The sequence below is a fragment of the Micromys minutus genome (assembly GCF_963924665.1).
Source record: "Micromys minutus genome assembly, chromosome: 25".
NCBI classification, from domain to species: domain Eukaryota; kingdom Metazoa; phylum Chordata; class Mammalia; order Rodentia; family Muridae; genus Micromys; species Micromys minutus.
The window spans coordinates 501,748-519,956 of record NC_137960.1 but is presented as its reverse complement, the minus strand read 5'-3'; the positions used below and the strand labels follow the sequence as shown (position 1 = coordinate 519,956).

The window sequence follows — 18,209 nt, the reverse complement described above, 5'->3', positions numbered from 1 at the left end:
AGGTGCTTGTGTCTGTTTGCAGGATGCTGAATATTGCCTCAGAGGACATAGTCTTCTCTCCTGGGATACACAGGCCTCCTGACCTCAGATGTAATTCTTTACTGCTACAGAGGTTTTTTAATCCACAGATTTAAGGTTGATAATGAGAATTTGGTAGTGAGAGGGCCCAGAGAATGCCAAAAGGTAGCTAATCAGAAGCAAAAGGAGTGATTTTTTTCATCTTGTGTTGGGATAGAAGGTATGTACCACAGCTAAGTTGCCAATACTGGATGTAGATAAAGTAAAAGAAAGTATAAAAATGAACAACAGACACTCAAAACATTTTTGAGTTCTTGTTATGTTATGTAACATCTCTGTCGTGGAACAATGTCAAAGTGAAATCAGAATCCTGGATTCTTTGTCATAAAATAGCTTAAGTCCATGGGAAATCAATACATCACAATGCTGTGATGTAGAGACTCACTCATTGCATAGTGCACTGTAATCTAGTTAGGTAATCCAACAATTCTTACCATGTTGAAGCTAATGTGTTACTCAGCTGCTGACAAATTGTCCCTGGTGAGTGATTAGGGGAAAGCTTAGAAGTCAGGTGTGGGCCTCTCAAAATCTATTCCTAACAATCGACATAAACTGGTGATGATGAGTGTTTCCTGAAAATTTCTGCACACACACACAATGCTGTGTTTCAGAAACAGTGTAAATGGTATATTATGCTTCCTCTCGGCTTACAGAAGATAAGAAACAGGAGAGAGAGAGAGAAGAGAGAGAGAGAGAGAGAGAGAGAGAGAGAGAGAGAGAGAGAAGATGAGATAAGGAATCAAGTCCACCAATGAATATTTCTAATATTTTAGAGCCTTCCAGTAATAACTACACATTGTATCTTTATAACACTGAAGACCTATGTATTAAACAGAACTCATAATGGATACAGAAAATATTGCATTATGACACTATGTGAATGGTTTCATTCTATTTCTAGATTGGTCACTACAGAGGATACACACAAAATGTCCCTGTCCCTAACTGCCTCCACAAGGGGCTTCTCAGGGTAGGCACTTTTGCACTTTAATGAAAATTTTATGATGCATTCACACTGGACTTCAAAACCTTTGCAGCTTTAACCTGAAACAGCTCAAATAGACAAATTTGAACTTTTACTTGAAGAAGATTACCTTAAAATTACAGATAGAGGCTTATACACTGCAGCCTATTCTGGTGCTTCATCTTTCTGAATAGCCTTGAGATGGGGACCTGTATGTGTCTACATACAGTCCATGAGACATCATGTTCCTCTCATGGGTCATTGTGAAAACAGAAATTGTGGCATGAATCTCAAATGGATTTCTACATCTGCATTGATCTTAACATTCTAAAGATGAACTCAACAGCTGGTGAAGACATAAAAGCAATAGAATATTTTGTCAGATTTTTTTTCTTTCAAAATAATTTCAAATAACTAGGAGAGAAATTTTTCCGATTTGAAATTTTTCACTTTATTTTGTGTGATTGTCTATTTTTAAATATGTCAACAAAATAGCATTTGTAATAGATATTAGTTTTTAAGTATTTAAAAACCTTCTGTTGTGCCAATTTTTATTTGACTGTGAACTTTGGAATGTGTGAAGTATAGTTATGACAGGCTTTATTTTTCTGTGTATGCTATAAGTACGAAAATCATAAAAGGAAAAACTATGCACATGCTGTTAGGTTGCCAGTATTTACTGCCATTGATCCTTCCACAAGGACTGCCTTTATTTCCCCTGGCTCATGGGCCTCATCACTAATGCAGAAGTTTGCATTGGACTGATGCAGTTTAAGTGGGATGAGAGTATATACAAAGAACATATTTTAAAGTCATTGGTTAAGCCCTAGTCTGACATTCCTCTTTGTGGCTACACTTCTACCTTGGTCTCTAAGTCTATATCACTGAGGAAACTGTGAAAATATATAACAGGTATACGAATACCTGCAAATTTAACAGACAAATGAAGAGTCTATAAACTTAAAAAATATTGTTGAAAAAAAGTCAGGACTGAATAAGTAAATATTGAGTAAAAAAATGGTAAGTAAACTGACAGTTGACTAAAGGAAACTTAAATGGACAACTGACCATCACTTTTCCTTTTGTCTTTGTTAGTTAGAGTGTCACTCTGCAGTCTAGGCTAACATTAACTCACAGTGACTTTCTACCTCAGCCACACAGTTCTTATGTGTAAAAGATATACCACCTTTTACAGATAATATTTTGTCATTTAACAGTTTATTAGTAAGTATATATTCTTTAAAAAAACAAAATAAAAAATACCTGGTCATAGAAGTAAGGGAAAGGATTTGATTTCAAAAAATCTTGAGGGTGAGTGTTGATTTCTGATTTTAAAAAATAAATTGAAAATGTTCGGCTAACAAATTTCTAATTTACCAGAGGCTCTAGAATTTATAAAATGACTTGCTATAGAAATGGTTCAGTGATTAGTGTACTTATTGTTTAAGTGTGAGGAACAGAGTTTGGATCCACAGTATCCATGAAAGACTAAGCAATCCAGCATTAATATAATTCTAACACTAAGAGTTTAAAAGTCAAAAGAAGGTGGATCCCTGACTCAGTCTAGCAAAAATAAGTAGCTCCAGGTGAAGAAACAGACCCTGTTTCAACAAATAAGGTAGATACTAAGAAAAATACTTGAAATTGGTGCCTAAGAGGTAAAAATAAATGTATGTCCATGGATTTAATACACACAATAACATATGTGCACATACACAAACAAACATGTACACACACACACACACACACACACACGAGAGATGAAAAAGATTTGAGAAGAGATAAAAAGATGGAGAGATTCTTAATAATTTCACTAATCTGGTAAAATTTATAAATTATGTCTTTTGTTTCAGGAGATGAGTATCAACTGTTCTTTTTGGCAGGAGAACAGCTCGTCTGTAAAACGCTTTGCATTTGCCAAGTTCTCTGAGGTCCCTGGAGAATGCTTCCTCCTCTTCACCCTCATCCTCCTCATGTTCTTAGTATCACTGACAGGAAATGCTCTCATAGCCCTTGCTATCTGCACCAGCCCATCTCTACATACCCCCATGTACTTCTTTCTGGCCAACTTGTCTCTCTTAGAGATTGGCTATACTTGCTCTGTCATACCCAAGATGCTGCAGAGCCTGGTGAGTGAAGCCAGAGGGATCTCCCGGGAGGGATGTGCCACACAGATGTTTTTCTTTTCACTTTTTGGTATATGTGAGTGCTGCCTATTGGCAGCCATGGCCTTTGACCGCTATGTAGCCATATGCTCCCCATTGCACTATGCAACCAGAATGAGTCATGGGGTATGTGCCCATTTGGCAATAGTTTCATGGGGAACAAGTTGCATTGTAGGGTTGGGACAGACAAATTTTATTTTTTCCTTGGACTTCTGTGGACCCTGTGAGATAGACCACTTCTTCTGTGACCTTCCACCTCTCCTAGCACTTGCCTGTGGTGATACATCCCAAAATGAGGCTGCCATCTTTGTGGTAGCAGTCCTCTGCATATCTAGCCCATTTTTACTGATTATTTATTCCTATGTCAGAATTCTGGTTGCAGTGCTGGTGATGCCTTCACCTGAGGGACGCCATAAAGCTCTCTCCACATGTTCCTCCCACCTACTTGTAGTCACACTCTTTTATGGTTCAGCAACTGCCACCTATTTGAGACCCAAATCCAGCCACTCACCAGGCATGGACAAGCTCTTGGCCCTCTTCTATACAGCAGTGACATCCATGCTGAACCCTATCATCTATAGCTTAAGGAACAAGGAAGTAAAGGCAGCACTGAGAAGAACTCTGGGCCTGAAGAAAGTTCCGGTAAGAAATATGTAACAGAACTGTGCAAAGCTGCTGGCTAATAAAAATGTGCAAAAGAGCCAGATTAAACAAATAAAAACAGGAACATTCTTTGTTTGCTGTATGTTGAGTCTCTATGTAATTTTGAAGGTACCTCTGTACTCAGCTCTATTTTCTAACTGCTAATTCTGTAATAAAATCAAATACTAAAAAATGTAAGGAAAAAGTAAAATACTCTAGAGAGATTTTGCATTATATTTAAGTCTAAATTGTCAATGTAAATTTTTAAATTATATTTTAGAAATCTTGCAAATTTCAGACCCTGATGTCCCTATGATTTCGATTCTTTATTCAAGCATATCTCACATAACTTTGTATTCCATAGTAATTGTATAAAGGATGTTATTTAAGTAACATTTGTATTTTATTAAATAGTGCCACATACCACAACTCTGAATTCTTTTTGGACCAATATATACCAAAAATGTCATACACTGGACTATTTACATTTAACATGATTTGCTTTAAAATATTAAATAAAACATAAAACTTATTTCATGAATTTCTATGGATGTTTTTCTGGCTTTTATTCTTTTCATCATCATCACTGTCATCTTCATCATCATCATTAATATACTTATTTACTTTATATCCTATTTATTGCCCCCAACCCATTCACCCCCTTCCACGTTTCTTCCCTCAATTCCACTTTCTCTTCTTCTATGAGTTGGTACGTTACTCCCTGGTAATACCAAGGCCCTTGCACTTCAAGTCTCTGTGTGCTAGACAAATCCTCATATTGAGATCAGGCAAGGCAGCCAAGCTAGAAATTAAACATCCAATATGTATTCGATAGCATTGGGGATAGCTCCTGCTCATGATGTTCAGGATTTACACAAAATCCAAGCTACATATCAGATACATATGTGCAGAGGTCCAGCCTGTATATGTTCTTTGGTTGGTAGATTCGTCTCTGAAAGTATTGAAGATCCAGGTTATATGACTCTGTTGGTCTTTCTGTGATGTTCCTATCCTCTTGCTGGTTGAAATCCTTGCTCCTGTTTTTCCATGAGTTCCCAAGCTCTATCCACTGTTTGTACCTGTCTGAGTCAGCTGCAAATAGAACCTCTTAGAGGAGAGACAGTATAAACTCCTGTCTGCAGCATAACATAGTATTATGAATAGTGTCAGGGACTGGTACTTGGAATTGTAATGGGTTGTAAGTTGTGCTGGTGATTGGGTGACCATTCTCTCAATCTTTGCTCTACCCCCATGCCAGCAATTTTTGTAGAAAGGATAGATTTTTGGTCAGTTAGTATGGGTGATTTGCCGTCCCCAAAGCTCTACTAGGGTTCCTGACTACTTGAGGTGGTTACTTTAGGTCCCATATACTCAATGTAGTGAGTCACACATCCATAGATTCTGGGCCACCTCCCTTTTTCCACATTCCTTTTTTTCCCTGGAGATGCCTGCTACCTTCTCACACCTGTAAGTTGCATGTTTGCTTTCATTCTCATGGCTATCTGGTCATCCTTCCTGTCCCTCCCCACACCAGATACTGAACCCCACCCCCCATTCCCCATCCTATCCCTCTCACACCCAGTTGATTTTCTCCATCTGCCTTTTATGACTATTATATTCCCCTTCTAAGTGAGATTCAAGCATCTTTGTTTTTGCCTTTCTTCTTATTTACCTTTTTTGTTTCTGTGGAGTATAGCATAGTTACCTTGTATTTTTTTTTTTTTTTTTTTTTTGCTAATGTCCGCTTATAATTGAATACACACTGTGCATATCATTTTGTGACTGATTTACCTCGTTCAGAATGATATTCTAGAGATCCATCCAATGATCTCTAATTTCATTATGGAGACACTTAGTGCTATGTACTTACCTCTTAGCTCTGCTTCCATTGTGTTTCATAAGTTTGGGTATGTTTTGCCTTAATTTTCACTAAATTATAGAAAGGCTTTAATTTTGTTTTCAAATCTTCTCTGACCCAAAGGTCATTGAGCAAAGACTTGTTCAGTTTCCATGAGTATGTAAGATTTCTGGTGTTTCTATTGTTGCTAAAGTCCAGCTTTAATCCATAGCATAGAGGTGTGATGAAATACAAGGCATTATTTCAATGTTCTTTTACTTGTTTATTCTTTTTGTGTTTCAGTAAAATATTCTATAGATATCTGTTAGGTCCATTTGATTCATAATATGTTAGTTTTTGTCTGGATGACATGTCAGTTTTTGAGAGTATGGTATTGACCACTTCCAATATTCATATGTGGGGTTCGATGTGCAATTTAAGCTTTAGCAATATTTCTTTTGCAATGTGGGTGCCCTTGTGTTTGGGGCGTAGAGTTTCAGAATTGAGATATCATCTTGGTATATCTTTCCATTTTTTGAGTGTGAAGTATCTTTCTTTACCTGTCTCTTTTTATTAAAATTTTCTTGTTGAAAGTCAATTAGAATGGCTACTCCAGTTAGCTCCTTAGGTCTATTTGTTTGGAAAACTCTGATCCACACCTTTACTCTAAGGTATTACCTATCTTTTTTGCTGGATTTTTTTTCTTATACACAGGAAAATGTTGGATTCTGTTTTCAAATCCACTTTGTTAGCCTGTCTTTTTATTGTGTAATTGAGTCCATTGATGTTGAGAGATATTAATGACTAGTGATAGATATTTCCTCTTATTTTTATGGTGGTGATGGTGGTGGCAGTAGTGGTGGTGGATTGTGGTATGTGGTTTTATTGCTATGAACAGATACCATGACCACGGCCACTCTTATAAAGAACAACATTTAATTGGAGCTGACTTACCAATTCAGTGGTTCAGTGCAGTATCATCAAGGTAGAAACATGGAAACATTCAGTCAAGCATGGTACAGTAGAATCTGACAGTTCTACATCTTCATCTGAAGGCTGCTAGCAGAATGCTTCCTTCCAGGCAGCTAGGATATGGGTCTTCTTGTCCACACCTACAGTCATACACCTACTACAAGATACTTTCTAATAATGCCACTTTCTGGTCCAAGGATATACAAATTATCACTGTGTGTGTGTGTGTGTGTGTGTGTGTGTGTGTGTGTGTGTGTGTATACATGGGTTTGTGTGTGTGGGCACATTTTTTGTTTTTGCTGATAGAAAAATACTTATATCCTGTGTTTTCTTAGGTGTATTTATCCTACTTTGGTTGGATTTCTCTTCTAGTATTTTCTATAAAGCTGGGTTTTTGGATAAATATTGTTTAAATTTAAATTTGTCTTGAAACATCTTGTTTTCTCCATCTACAGTGAATGAGAAGTTTGCTGAGCATAGTAGTATATGTTGACACTTACGGTTTTTCAGCAATTTCAAGATATCAATATATCTCTTCAGGCTCATGTAGCTTTTAGAGTTCCTTTTGAGAGATAATGCATAATTCTGATAGGTCTGTCCTGATATATATTGTATGGCATTTTCCCTAGCTTTGTATATTCTTTCTTTGTTATGTAGATTTTTTGTTTTGATTATTATGTTCTGTGAGAATTTTTATTTCTGTCCCATTCTCATTTCTGTACTATAAGTTTCTTGTATGTTTATGTACGTTTTCTTTGTTAGGATGAAAAAGTTTTCTTTGATGACCTTGTTGAGAATATTTTCTGGACATTGGAGCTGGAACTCTTCTGTTCTCTTCCCTACGTTTTCCACCTCCAGGATATCTTCAGGTTGTGTTTTCATTATTGTTTATCTTTCCACTTTCAAGTCTTGCACCTCTTAATTTATTTTCCTCATCAATTTCATTGTCTTTCCTTGTATATCTTTAAGTGATTTAATTGTTTCCTCTTTAAAGAGTACTAGCTGCTTGTGACGTCCTACATTTCTTACAGGATTTATTCATTTCCTTTTTAGAAAACTTTATTATCTTTATAAGATTGAATTTAAGGTCAATTTTTGGTGCTGTGGTTGTGTTAGGATATCCAGTGTTTGCCTTTGTTAGGTAGCTATTCTCTTTTTTTAATTTCTTTTTAGAGAACAACTTAATATTAAAAAAACCAAGATTGATGTACAGATTTTAAACATTTTTGCATAAAAGAATATGAATACATTTTGTTAGTACTTGATTTTTTTAACAAATTTATTTTACAAAACAAAGATAAATATACAGATTTTAAGCATTTTTTGCATAAAATTATACAATACATTTTTGTCAGCACTTTTTTTCAGATTTTAAAATAATTTTTACATAAAACTATATGAATATATTTTTTAGTCAGTACTTGATTTATTTAAAGGTTTGATAGTATGCATTGAAAACTTAATACTTACAATGAGCATAAAGTACATGTAAAACAAAATGTAACATGGAAATAGTGAAAGTTTTCTTGTGGTATAAAGCTTTTTTGTTTTGTTTTGTTTTGCTTTCTTTATTTCTTGGACTTCATACAGACTGTGAGTTGTTTCTGGGTCTGTGCGAGCCTCTGGGGTTAGCATCCCATTATCAGTGACTGCATATTATGTCTGTTCTTTTGTGACTGGGTTATCTCACTCAGAATGATATTCTCTAGATGCAGCCATTTTCTTAAGAATTTGGTTAAGTCATTGTTTCTGGTGGCTGAGTAGTATTCCATTGTGTAAATGTACCACAATTTTTGTATCCATTAATCTTCTGAAGGACATCTGGGTTCTTTCCAGCTTCTGGCTATTATGAATAGAGCTGCTATGAACATTGTGGTGCATATATCTTTGTTGTGTACTAAGGTGTCTCTGGGGTATATGCCCAGAAGTGGAATAGCTGGGTCTTCAGGTAGTATTATGTCCAATTTTCTGAGGTATCGCCAGACTGATTTCCAGAGTTGTTGTATTAGTTTGCAACCCCACCAACAGTGGAGAAGGGTTCCTCTTTCTCCACAACCTCGCCAGCATCTGTTGTCATCTGTGTTTTGGATCTTGGCCATTCTGACTGGTGTGAGGTGGAATCTCAGGGTTGTTTTGATTAGCATTTCCCTGATGGCTAAGAATGTCGAGCACTTCCTCAGATATTTCTCAGCCATTCCATATTCCTCAACTGAGAACGTTTTGTTTAGCTCTGTACCCAATTTTTTTAATAGGGTTATTTGATTCTCTGGTGTCTAGCTTTTTGAGTTCTTTGTAAACCTTAGATATTAGGCCTCTATCTGATGTGGAGTTGGTAAAGATCTTTTCCCATACAGTTGGCTGCTGTTTTGTTTTCTTGACAATGTCCTTCGCCTTACAGAAACTTTGCAATCTCATTAAGTCCCATTTGTTAATATTTGACCTTAGAGCTTGAATTATTGGTGTTTTGTTCAGAAAATTTTCTCCTGTGCCATATATGTTCGAAAGTTTTTTCTACTTTCTCATCTAATAGTTTCAGTGTATCTGGTTTAATGTGGAGATCTTTGATCCACTTACACTTGAGCTTTGCACAAGGAGATAAGAAAGGGTCTATTTTCATTCTTTTGCATGCTGAGTGCCAGTTGGACCAGCCCCATTTATTGAATAGGCTGTCCTTTTTCCATTAAATGTTTACAGCTCCTTTGTCAAAAATCAGGTGACCATATACGTGAGGGCTCATTTCTGGATCTTCTATTCTATTCCATTGATCCACATGCCTATTTCTGTACCAGTACCATGCAGTTTTCAGCACAATTGCCTTGTAATATAGCTTGAGGTCAGGGATAGTGATTCCTGCAGATGTTTTTTTGTTGTTGAGGATGGATTTCGCTATTCTAGGTCTTTTGTTGTTCCATATGATATTGCACATTGATATTTCCAACTCCATGACGAACTGTGTTGGAAATTTGATGGGGATTGCGTTGAATGTGTAGATTGCTTTTGGTAGAATGGTCATTTTCAAAATATTGATCTTTCAAATCCATGAGCATGGGAGATCTTTCCATTTTCTGATATACTCCTTAATTTCCTTTTTTAAAGGTTTGAAGTTCTTGTCATACAGGTCCTTCACTTGCTTAGTTAGAGTCACACCAAGGTATTTCATAGTTTTTGTGACAATTGTGAAGGGTAACTTTTCCCTAAATTCTTTATCCACATGTTTGCTCTTTGAGTATAGGAAGGCTTCTGATTTGTTTGAGTTGATTTTGTATCTAGCCACTTTGTTGAACTTGTTTATCAGCTGTAGGAATACTTGGTGGAGTTTTTCGGGTCATTTAAGTACACTATCTTGTCATAGGCAAAGAGTGATATTTTTATCTCTTCCTTTCCGATTTGTATCCCCTTTATCTACTTTTGCTTTCTAATTGCTCCAGCCAGGACTTCCAGTACTATGTTAAATATGTTGGGGGAGAGTGGGCAGCCTTGTCGAGTCCCTGATTTTAGTGGGATTTCTTTGAGTTTCCCACCGTTAAGTTTGATGTTGGCTGTTGGTTTGCTGTATATTGCTTTTGTTATGTGTAAGTATGGACCTTGGATTCCTGATCTTTCCAGGACTTTTAACATGAAGGGGTGTTGAATTTTGTCAAATGATTTCTCAGCATCTAGTGAGATGACCATGTGATTTTGTTCTTTGAGTTTGTTTATATGGTGGATTACATTAATGGATTTCCTTATATTAAACCATCCCTGCATCCCAGGGATGATGCCTACTTGGTCATGATGAATGATCATTTTGATGTGTTCTTGGATTCGTTTCGCAAGGATTTTGATGAGTATATTTGCGTCAATGTTCATAAATGAGATTGGTCTGAAGTTCTTTTTCCTTGTAGGGTCTTTGTGCACTTAGGAACAAGGGTTATTGTAGCCTCAAAAAATGAGTTGGGTAGTATTCCATCTGATTCTATCTTTTGGAATAGTTTTGAGAGTATTGGTGTTATATCCGCAATAAATATCTGATAAAATTCTGCACTGAACCCGTCTGGACCTGGGCTTCTTTTGGTTGGGAGGCTTTTGATGACTTCTTCTATTTCTTTAGGTGTTATAGGGTTATTTAGATGGTTTACTTGGTCCTGGTTTAAATTTGGGATCTTTTATCTGTCTTAGAATCCTTCCATTTCCTCCAGATTTTCCAATTTTGTGGAGTATAGCATTTTGTAGTAGGATCTGATGATTTCTTGACTTTCCTCAGTTTCAGTTGTTATGCCTCTACTTTCCTTTCTGATTTTTTTAATTTGTATACTCTCTCCTTGCCCTATAGTTAGTCTGGCTAGGGGTTTATCAATCTTGTTGATTTTCTCAAAGAACCAACTCTTGGTTTTGTTGATTTTTTCAATGGTTCTTTTTGTTTCTATTTGGTCTATTTCTGCCCTAATTTTGATTATTTCTTGCTGTCTACTCTTGTTGGGTATATCTGCTTCCTTTTGTTCTAGGGCTTTTAGCTGTGCTGTCAGGTTGCTGATATAAGCTCCCTCCAGTTTCTTTTTGGAAGCACTTAGGGCTATGAGTTTTCCTCTCAGTACTGCTTTCATTGCATCCAATAGGTTTGGGTATGTTGTGTTTTCATTTTCGTTGAATTCTAGAAAATCCTTAATTTCTTTCTTTATTTCTTCTTTGACCCTGCTATTGTTTAACAGAGCATTGTTTAGTTTCCATGTGTATGTGGGCTTTTTGTTGTCTTTGTTGTTGTTAAAGACCAGCCGTAGACCATGGTGATCTGAGAGGATGCATGGGAGTATTTAAATCTTCTTATATCAATTGAGGCTTGTTCTGTGTCCAATCATGTGGTCAATTTTTGAGAAGGTGCCATGGGGTGCTGAGAAGAAGGTGTATTCTTTTACTTTAGGATGCTATGATCTGTATATAGCTATTAATTCTAGTTGGTTCAAAGTCTCTGCTAGTTTTGCAGTGTCCTTGTTCAGTTTCTGTTTCCATGATCTGTCCATTGGTGAGAGTGGGGTATTAAAGTCTCCCACTATTATTGTGTGGGGTGAAATGTATTTTTTGAGCTTTAGTAGGGTTTCTTTCATGAATGTAGGTGCTTTTTTATTTGGAGCATATATGTTAAGGATTGAGAGTTCCTCCTGACAGATTCCCTGGTAATGAGTAAAAAGTGTCCTTTCTTATCTTTTTTGATAACTTTTGGTTGGAAATTTACTTTATTCGATATTAGAATAGCCACTCCAGCTTGCTTCTTGGGGCTGTTTGCTTGGAACTTTTTTTCCCACCCTTTATCTCTGAGATAGTGTCTGTCTTTGTCTCTGAGATGATTTTCCTTTATGCAGGAAAAGGCTGGATTTTGTTATGTATCCAGTCTGATAGCCTATGTTTCTTTATTGGGGAGTTGAGTCCATTTATGTTAAAAGTTATGAAGGAATAGTTTTTTCTGTTTCCTGCTATTATTGCTTTTGTGGGTTTAGTTGTGTCTGTGTCTTTTTCTTCTTTTTGTTTTCTTGTCTAGGAGTGTTCTTGTTTTCACTAGGCTGTATTTTCCCTCATTGTATTGGGTTTTCCACCTATAATTCTTTATAGTGCTGGGTTTGTGGTCAGATATTGTGTAAATTTTGATTTGTCTTAAAATATCTTCATCTCTCCATCTATGGTGATTGATAGTTTTGCTGGGTTTAGCAGCTTGGGCTGACACTTGTGTTCTCTTAGGGTCTGCATGATGTCTGTCCAGGCTCTTCTAGCTTTCATAGTCTCTGTTGAGAAATTGGGTGTGAGTCTGTTTGGTCTGCCTTTATATGTTACCTGACCTTTTTCCCTTATTGCTTTTAAGTATTCTTCTTTGCTTTGGGCACTTGGTGTTTTGACTATTATGTGTCGGGAGGTATTTCTTTTCTGGTCCAACCTATTTGGAGTTCTGAAGGCTTCTTTTATGCTCGTGGTCATCTCACTCTTGAGGGTAGGAAAGTTTTCTTCTCCAATTTTGTTGAAGATATTTACTGTGCTTCTTAGTTGTTACTCTTCTCCCTCTTCTATTCCTATTATCCTTAGGTTCGGTCTTTTTATTGTGTACTGAATTTCCTGGACATTTTGGTTTAGGAGCTTTTTGTTTTTTGCATCTTCTCTGGCTGTTTTGTCTATGTTTACAATGTTGTCTTCTGCCCCCGAGATTCTCTCTTCCATCTCTTGTAATCTATTGGAAATGCTTGCTTCTGTGACTCCTGATTATTTTTTTAGGTGTTTTCCCTCTAGGGTTATCTTTTTTAGTGTTTTCTTTATTGTGTCAATTTCTGTTTTAAATTCCCTCTTCCATTCCTTCATCTCTTTGGTTCTGTTTTCCTCTAGTTGTTTGAGTGTTTTTCTTGTTTCCTCTTTAAAAGCTTCTGAATCTTTTTGCTTTTCCTCCTGTTCTTGTTTAAGTATCTTTGTCAGTATCTTGAGGTATGATTTCAGGTCTGCGTCTTCTTTTTCTGGAGTGTTTGGAATTCTGATGTTTGCTATTATGGGAGAACTGGGTTCTGGTGTTGCCAGGTTGTCTTGGTTTCCTTGTGATATACTCTTTTGCTTTCCTCTTACCATTTTATTGTCAGTGATATGTTCTCACCTTTCCCTTGTATCTGGTCTATGTCCCTGGATCTCCACTGCTTTAGGTGGCAGATGGGCTGAGCCCTGTTCTATGTCTCAGAGTTGTCGGGTGGGAACAGAGGTTCCAAAGTTCTGTTCCTGTTCCCTGATCAGGCAGGTTGGAGGGTGCGCTTTGCGTGTGCACTCCGCAGAGATCTCTCTTCTCTGTGGCTGCCTAGATCTCCTACTCACCAGCTTTTCAACCTTTAGGAGCTGGCCATCTGTGTGGCAGATGGACCGGACTCTGTTCTGCGCTCAGAAGTAGCTGCCGGGTGGAAACAGACGTCAGTACTTGATTTTTTAAAGGTTTGATAATATACATTAATATCTTACTAGTAAAAATGAGCATAGAGTACATGTAAAAAAAGATGTAACCTGGAAATAGTCAACGTTTTCTTTTTTTAACAACCTTATTTTATAAAAACAAAGATAAATGTACAAATTTTAAGCATTTTTGCATAAAAGTATATGAATACATTTTTGTCAATGCTTGTTTTTTTTTTAAAGGTTTGACAGTATGCATAAATGCTTACTAGATACAATGAGCATAAAGATTATACAAAACAGAATGTAACCTGGTATTAGTCAAAGTGTTCTTGGTGTATAAGATTAAGAATGTTTTCTCATTTTCTTTTTTCTTTTTTTTTTTTTCTTTTTTTTTTTTTTGGCCTTTGTTTTTTTTTGAACTTCATATAGTCTGTGCGTTGTTTCTTGGGATATCAGAGCTTTCTGGGGTTAGTATCCAATTGTCAGTGATTGCATATTATGTCTGTTCTTTTGTGACTGTGTTATCTCACTCAGGATGATATTCTCTAGATGCATCCATTTTCTTATGAATTTCATAAAGTCATTGTTTCTGATAGCTGAGTAGTACTCCATTGTGTAAATGTACCACAATTTTTGTATCTATTCATCTACTGAAGGACATCTTGGCTCTTTCCAGCTTCTGGCTATTATAAATAAGGCTTATATCAACATTGTGGAACATGTGCCTTTGTTGTATGTTGGAACATCTCCAGAGACTAGGGTATATGCCCAGAAGTGGAATAACTGTGTCTTCAGGTACTACTATGTCTAATTTAGTGAGAAATCATCAGACTGATTTCCAGAGTGGTTGTACCAGTTTACAACCCCACCAACAGTGGAGAAGTGTTCCTCTTTCTCCACACCCTCGCCAGCATCTGCTGTCTTTTGGATTTTTGATCTCGGCCAATCTGACTGGTGTGAGGTGAAATCTCAGGGTTGTTTTGATTTGCATTACCCTGATGGCTAATTATGTGGAGCACTTCCTTAGATACTTCTCAGCCATTCAATACTCCTCAATTGAGAACTTTTTGTTTAGCTCTGTACCCCATTTTTCTTTTTTTTTAGTTTATTTCAGATACATTTTTTAAGGTTATAATTAAGTACTTGTGGGTACCTACACACACACACACACACACACACACAAATATATGTAAAAATAATATAGGAAAAGCGGCTATTAATTTGAGGGGATAGGAGAGAGACTTGGAGGAGTTGTAGTGAGGAAAGCAGAAAGTGATACAGTTCTATTTTAATTAAAATATATTCTCTCTCTCTCTCTCTCTCTCTCTCTCTCTCTCTCTCTCTCTCTCTCTCTCTCTCTCTCTCTCTCTCTCTTATTTGAGCTTCACATAGTCTGTGAGTTGTTTCTGGGGTGTTTTCTGGGGTTAGTATCCCGTTATCAGTGACTGAATATTATGTCTGTTCTTTTGTGACTGGGTTATCTCACTCAGGATGATATTCTCTAGATGCATCCATTTTCTTAAGAATTTGGTTAAGTCATTGTTTCTGATAGCTGAGTAGTACTCCATTGTGTAAATGTACCACAATTTTTGTATCCATTCATCTACTGAAGGACATCTGGGTTCTTTCCAGCTTCTGGCTATTATAAATAGAGCTGCAATGAACATTGTGGTGCATGTATCTTTTTTGTGTGTTGGAGTGTCTCTGAGATAAATGCCCAGAAGTAGAATAACTGGGTCTTCAGGTAGTACCATGTCCATTTTTTTGAAGAACCGCCAGACTGATTCCAGAGTGGTTGTATCAGTTTACAACCCACCAACAGTGGAGAAGTGTTCCTTTTTCTCCACATCCTAGCCAGCATCTGTCATCTGAGTTTTGGACCTTGGCCAATCTGACTGGTGTGAGATGGAATCTCAGGGTTGTTTGAATTTGCATTTCCCTGATGGCTAAGGATGTTGAGCACTTCCTTAGATGTTTCTCAGAAATTCGATATTCCTTGATTGAGAACATTGTGTTTAAGTCTGTACCCCCATTTTTAATAGGGTTGTTTAATTCTCTGGTGTCTAGATTTTTGAGTTCTTTGTATACCTTGGATATTAGGCCTATGTCAGATGTGGGGTTGGTAAAGATCTCTTCCCAATCTGTTGTCTGCCATTTTGTTTTCTTGACAGTGTCCTTAACCTCACAGAAACTTTGCAATCTCATCAAGTCAAATTTGTCAATATTTGACCTTAGGGCACAAGCCATTAGTATTCTGTTCAGGAAATTTCTCCTGTGCCTATGTGTTGTAAGGTTTTCCCTACATTCACTTCTAATAATATAAGTATACTTGATTTAATATGGAGATCTTTGATCCACTTGCACTTGAGCTTTGTACAAGGGAATAAGAAAGGGTCTATTTTCATTCTTCTGCATGTTGAGTGTCAGTTGGACCAGCACCATTTGTTGAAGTGGCTGTCTTTTTTCCATTGAATGTTTACAGCTTTTTTGTCAAAAATCAACAGTCCATATATGTGAGGGCTCATTTCTGGATCTTCTATTCTATTCCATTAATCCACATACCTATCTCTGTACCAGTACCATGGAGTTTTTAGCACAATTCCTTTGTAATATAGCTTGAGGTCAGGGATAGTGATTCCAGTAGATGTTTTCTTCTTCTTGAGGATGGATTTAGCTATTCTCGGTATTTTGTTTTGTCCAGATAAAATTTCACATTGCTCTTTCCAACTCTATGAAGAATTGGGTTAGAATTTTGATGGGGATTTCAGTGAATCTGTAGATTGCTTTTGATAAGGTTACTATTTTCTATTTTTGATCCTTCCAATCCGTGATTATGAAAGATCTTTCGATAATCTGAGATCTTCCTCGATTTCCTTCTTTAGAGATTTGAAGTTCTTGTCAAAGAGGCCCTTCCCTTGCTAAGTTAGAATCACACCAAGGTATTTCATATTGTTTGTAACTATTGTGAAGGGTATCTTTTCCCTAATTTCTTTCTCTGCATGTTTGTCTTTTGAGTAGAGGAAGGCTACTCATTTGTTTGAGTTAATTTTATATTCAGCCACTTTGCTGAACTTGTTTATCAGCTGTAGAAGTTCTCTAGTGAAATTTTTTGGGTTACTTATGTACACTATCATGTCTTCTACAAACAGTGATGTTTTTACTTCTTCCTTTCCAATTTGTATCCCTTTGATTTTCTTTTGCTGTCTAATTGCTCTGGACAGGACTTCCAGTATTCTTTTGAATAGGTAGGTGGAGAATGGGCAGCCTTATGTATTCCCTAATTTTAGTAGGATTGCTTCAAGTTTCTCATTGTTAAGTTTGATGTTGGCTATTGGTTTGCTGTTTATTGCTTTTATTATATTTAGTTATGGGCCTTGGATTCCTGTTCTTTCCAAGACTTTTAACAACAAGGGGTGTTTAATTTTGTCAGTGCTTTCTCAGCATCTAGTGAGATGACCATGTGGTTTTCTTTCTTTGAGTTTGTTTATATGGTGGATTACATTGATGGATTTCAGTATATTAAACCATCCCTGCATCTCAGGGATGAAGCCTATTTGATCATGGTGAATGATCGTTTTGATGTGTTCTTGGACTCAGTTTGCAAGGATTTTTTGAATATTTTTGCATCAATGTTCATAAGTGAGATTGGTCTGAAGTTCTCTTTCCTTCTACGTTTTTTGTGTGTTTTGTTAACGAGGGTCAATAAATATCTGATAAAATTCTACACTGAACCCATCTGGTACTGGGCTTTTTTTGGTTGGGAAAGTTCTGATGACTTCTTCTATTTCTTTAGGTGTTATGGGATTATTTAGATGGTTTACCTGGTCTTGGTTTAACTTTAGTATCAGGTATCTGTCTAGGAATTCATCCATTTTCTCCATATTTTCCAACTTTGTTGAATATAGTCTTTTGTAGTAGAATCTCCAGATTTCTTCAATTTTTTTTCAGTTTCAGTTGTTATTTCTCCACTTTCGTTTGTGGTTTTGTTAATTTGGATACTCTCTCTTTGCCGTCTAGTTAGTCTGGCTAAGTGTTTATCAATCTTGTTGATTTTCTCAAAGAACCAGCTCTTGGTTTTGTTGATTCTTTCAATGGTTCTTTTTGTTTCTATTTGGTCTATTTCTGCCCTAAGTATGATTATTTCTTGCCGTCTATTTCTCTTGGGTGTATCTGCTTCCTTTTGTTCTAGAGTTTTCCGCTGTGCTGTTAAGTTGCTGATGTATGCTTTCTCCAGTTTCTTTTTGGAAGCACTCAGTGCTGTGAATTTTACTCTCAGTACTGCTTTCATTTCATCCCATAGGTATGGGTATGTTGTTTTTTTTCATTTTCATGAATTCTAGAAAATCCTTAATTTCTTTCTTTATTTCTTTTTTGACCCTGCTATCGTTTAATAGAGCATTGTTTAGTTTCCATGTGTATGTGGGCTTTTTGTTGTCTTTGTTGTTAATAAGACCAGCCTTAGACCATGTTGATCTGAAAGGATGCATGGTAGTATTTCAATCTTCTTATATCTATTGAGGCTTGTTTTCTGATCAATTATATGGTCAATTTTCGAGACGGTGCCGTGAAATGCTGAGAAGGTGTATTCTTTTGTTTTAGGATGATATGTTCTGTAGATATCTATTAATTCCAGTTGGTTCATAACCTCTGCTAGTTTTGCAGT

General features: G+C 36.5%; 1 protein-coding gene across 1 annotated transcript; it reads left to right on the top strand.

Annotated features, from left to right (window-relative positions):
* Positions 1-2,898: 2,898 nt before the first annotated feature.
* Positions 2,899-3,864, top strand: LOC308436701 (olfactory receptor 10C1-like; the record flags this gene model as incomplete). Its single annotated transcript, XM_080937696.1, has 1 exon — positions 2,899-3,864. One exon carries the CDS (start codon positions 2,899-2,901, stop codon positions 3,862-3,864), a length of 966 nt encoding a protein of 321 aa, XP_080793822.1.
* Between the last annotated feature and the right edge of the window lie 14,345 nt (positions 3,865-18,209).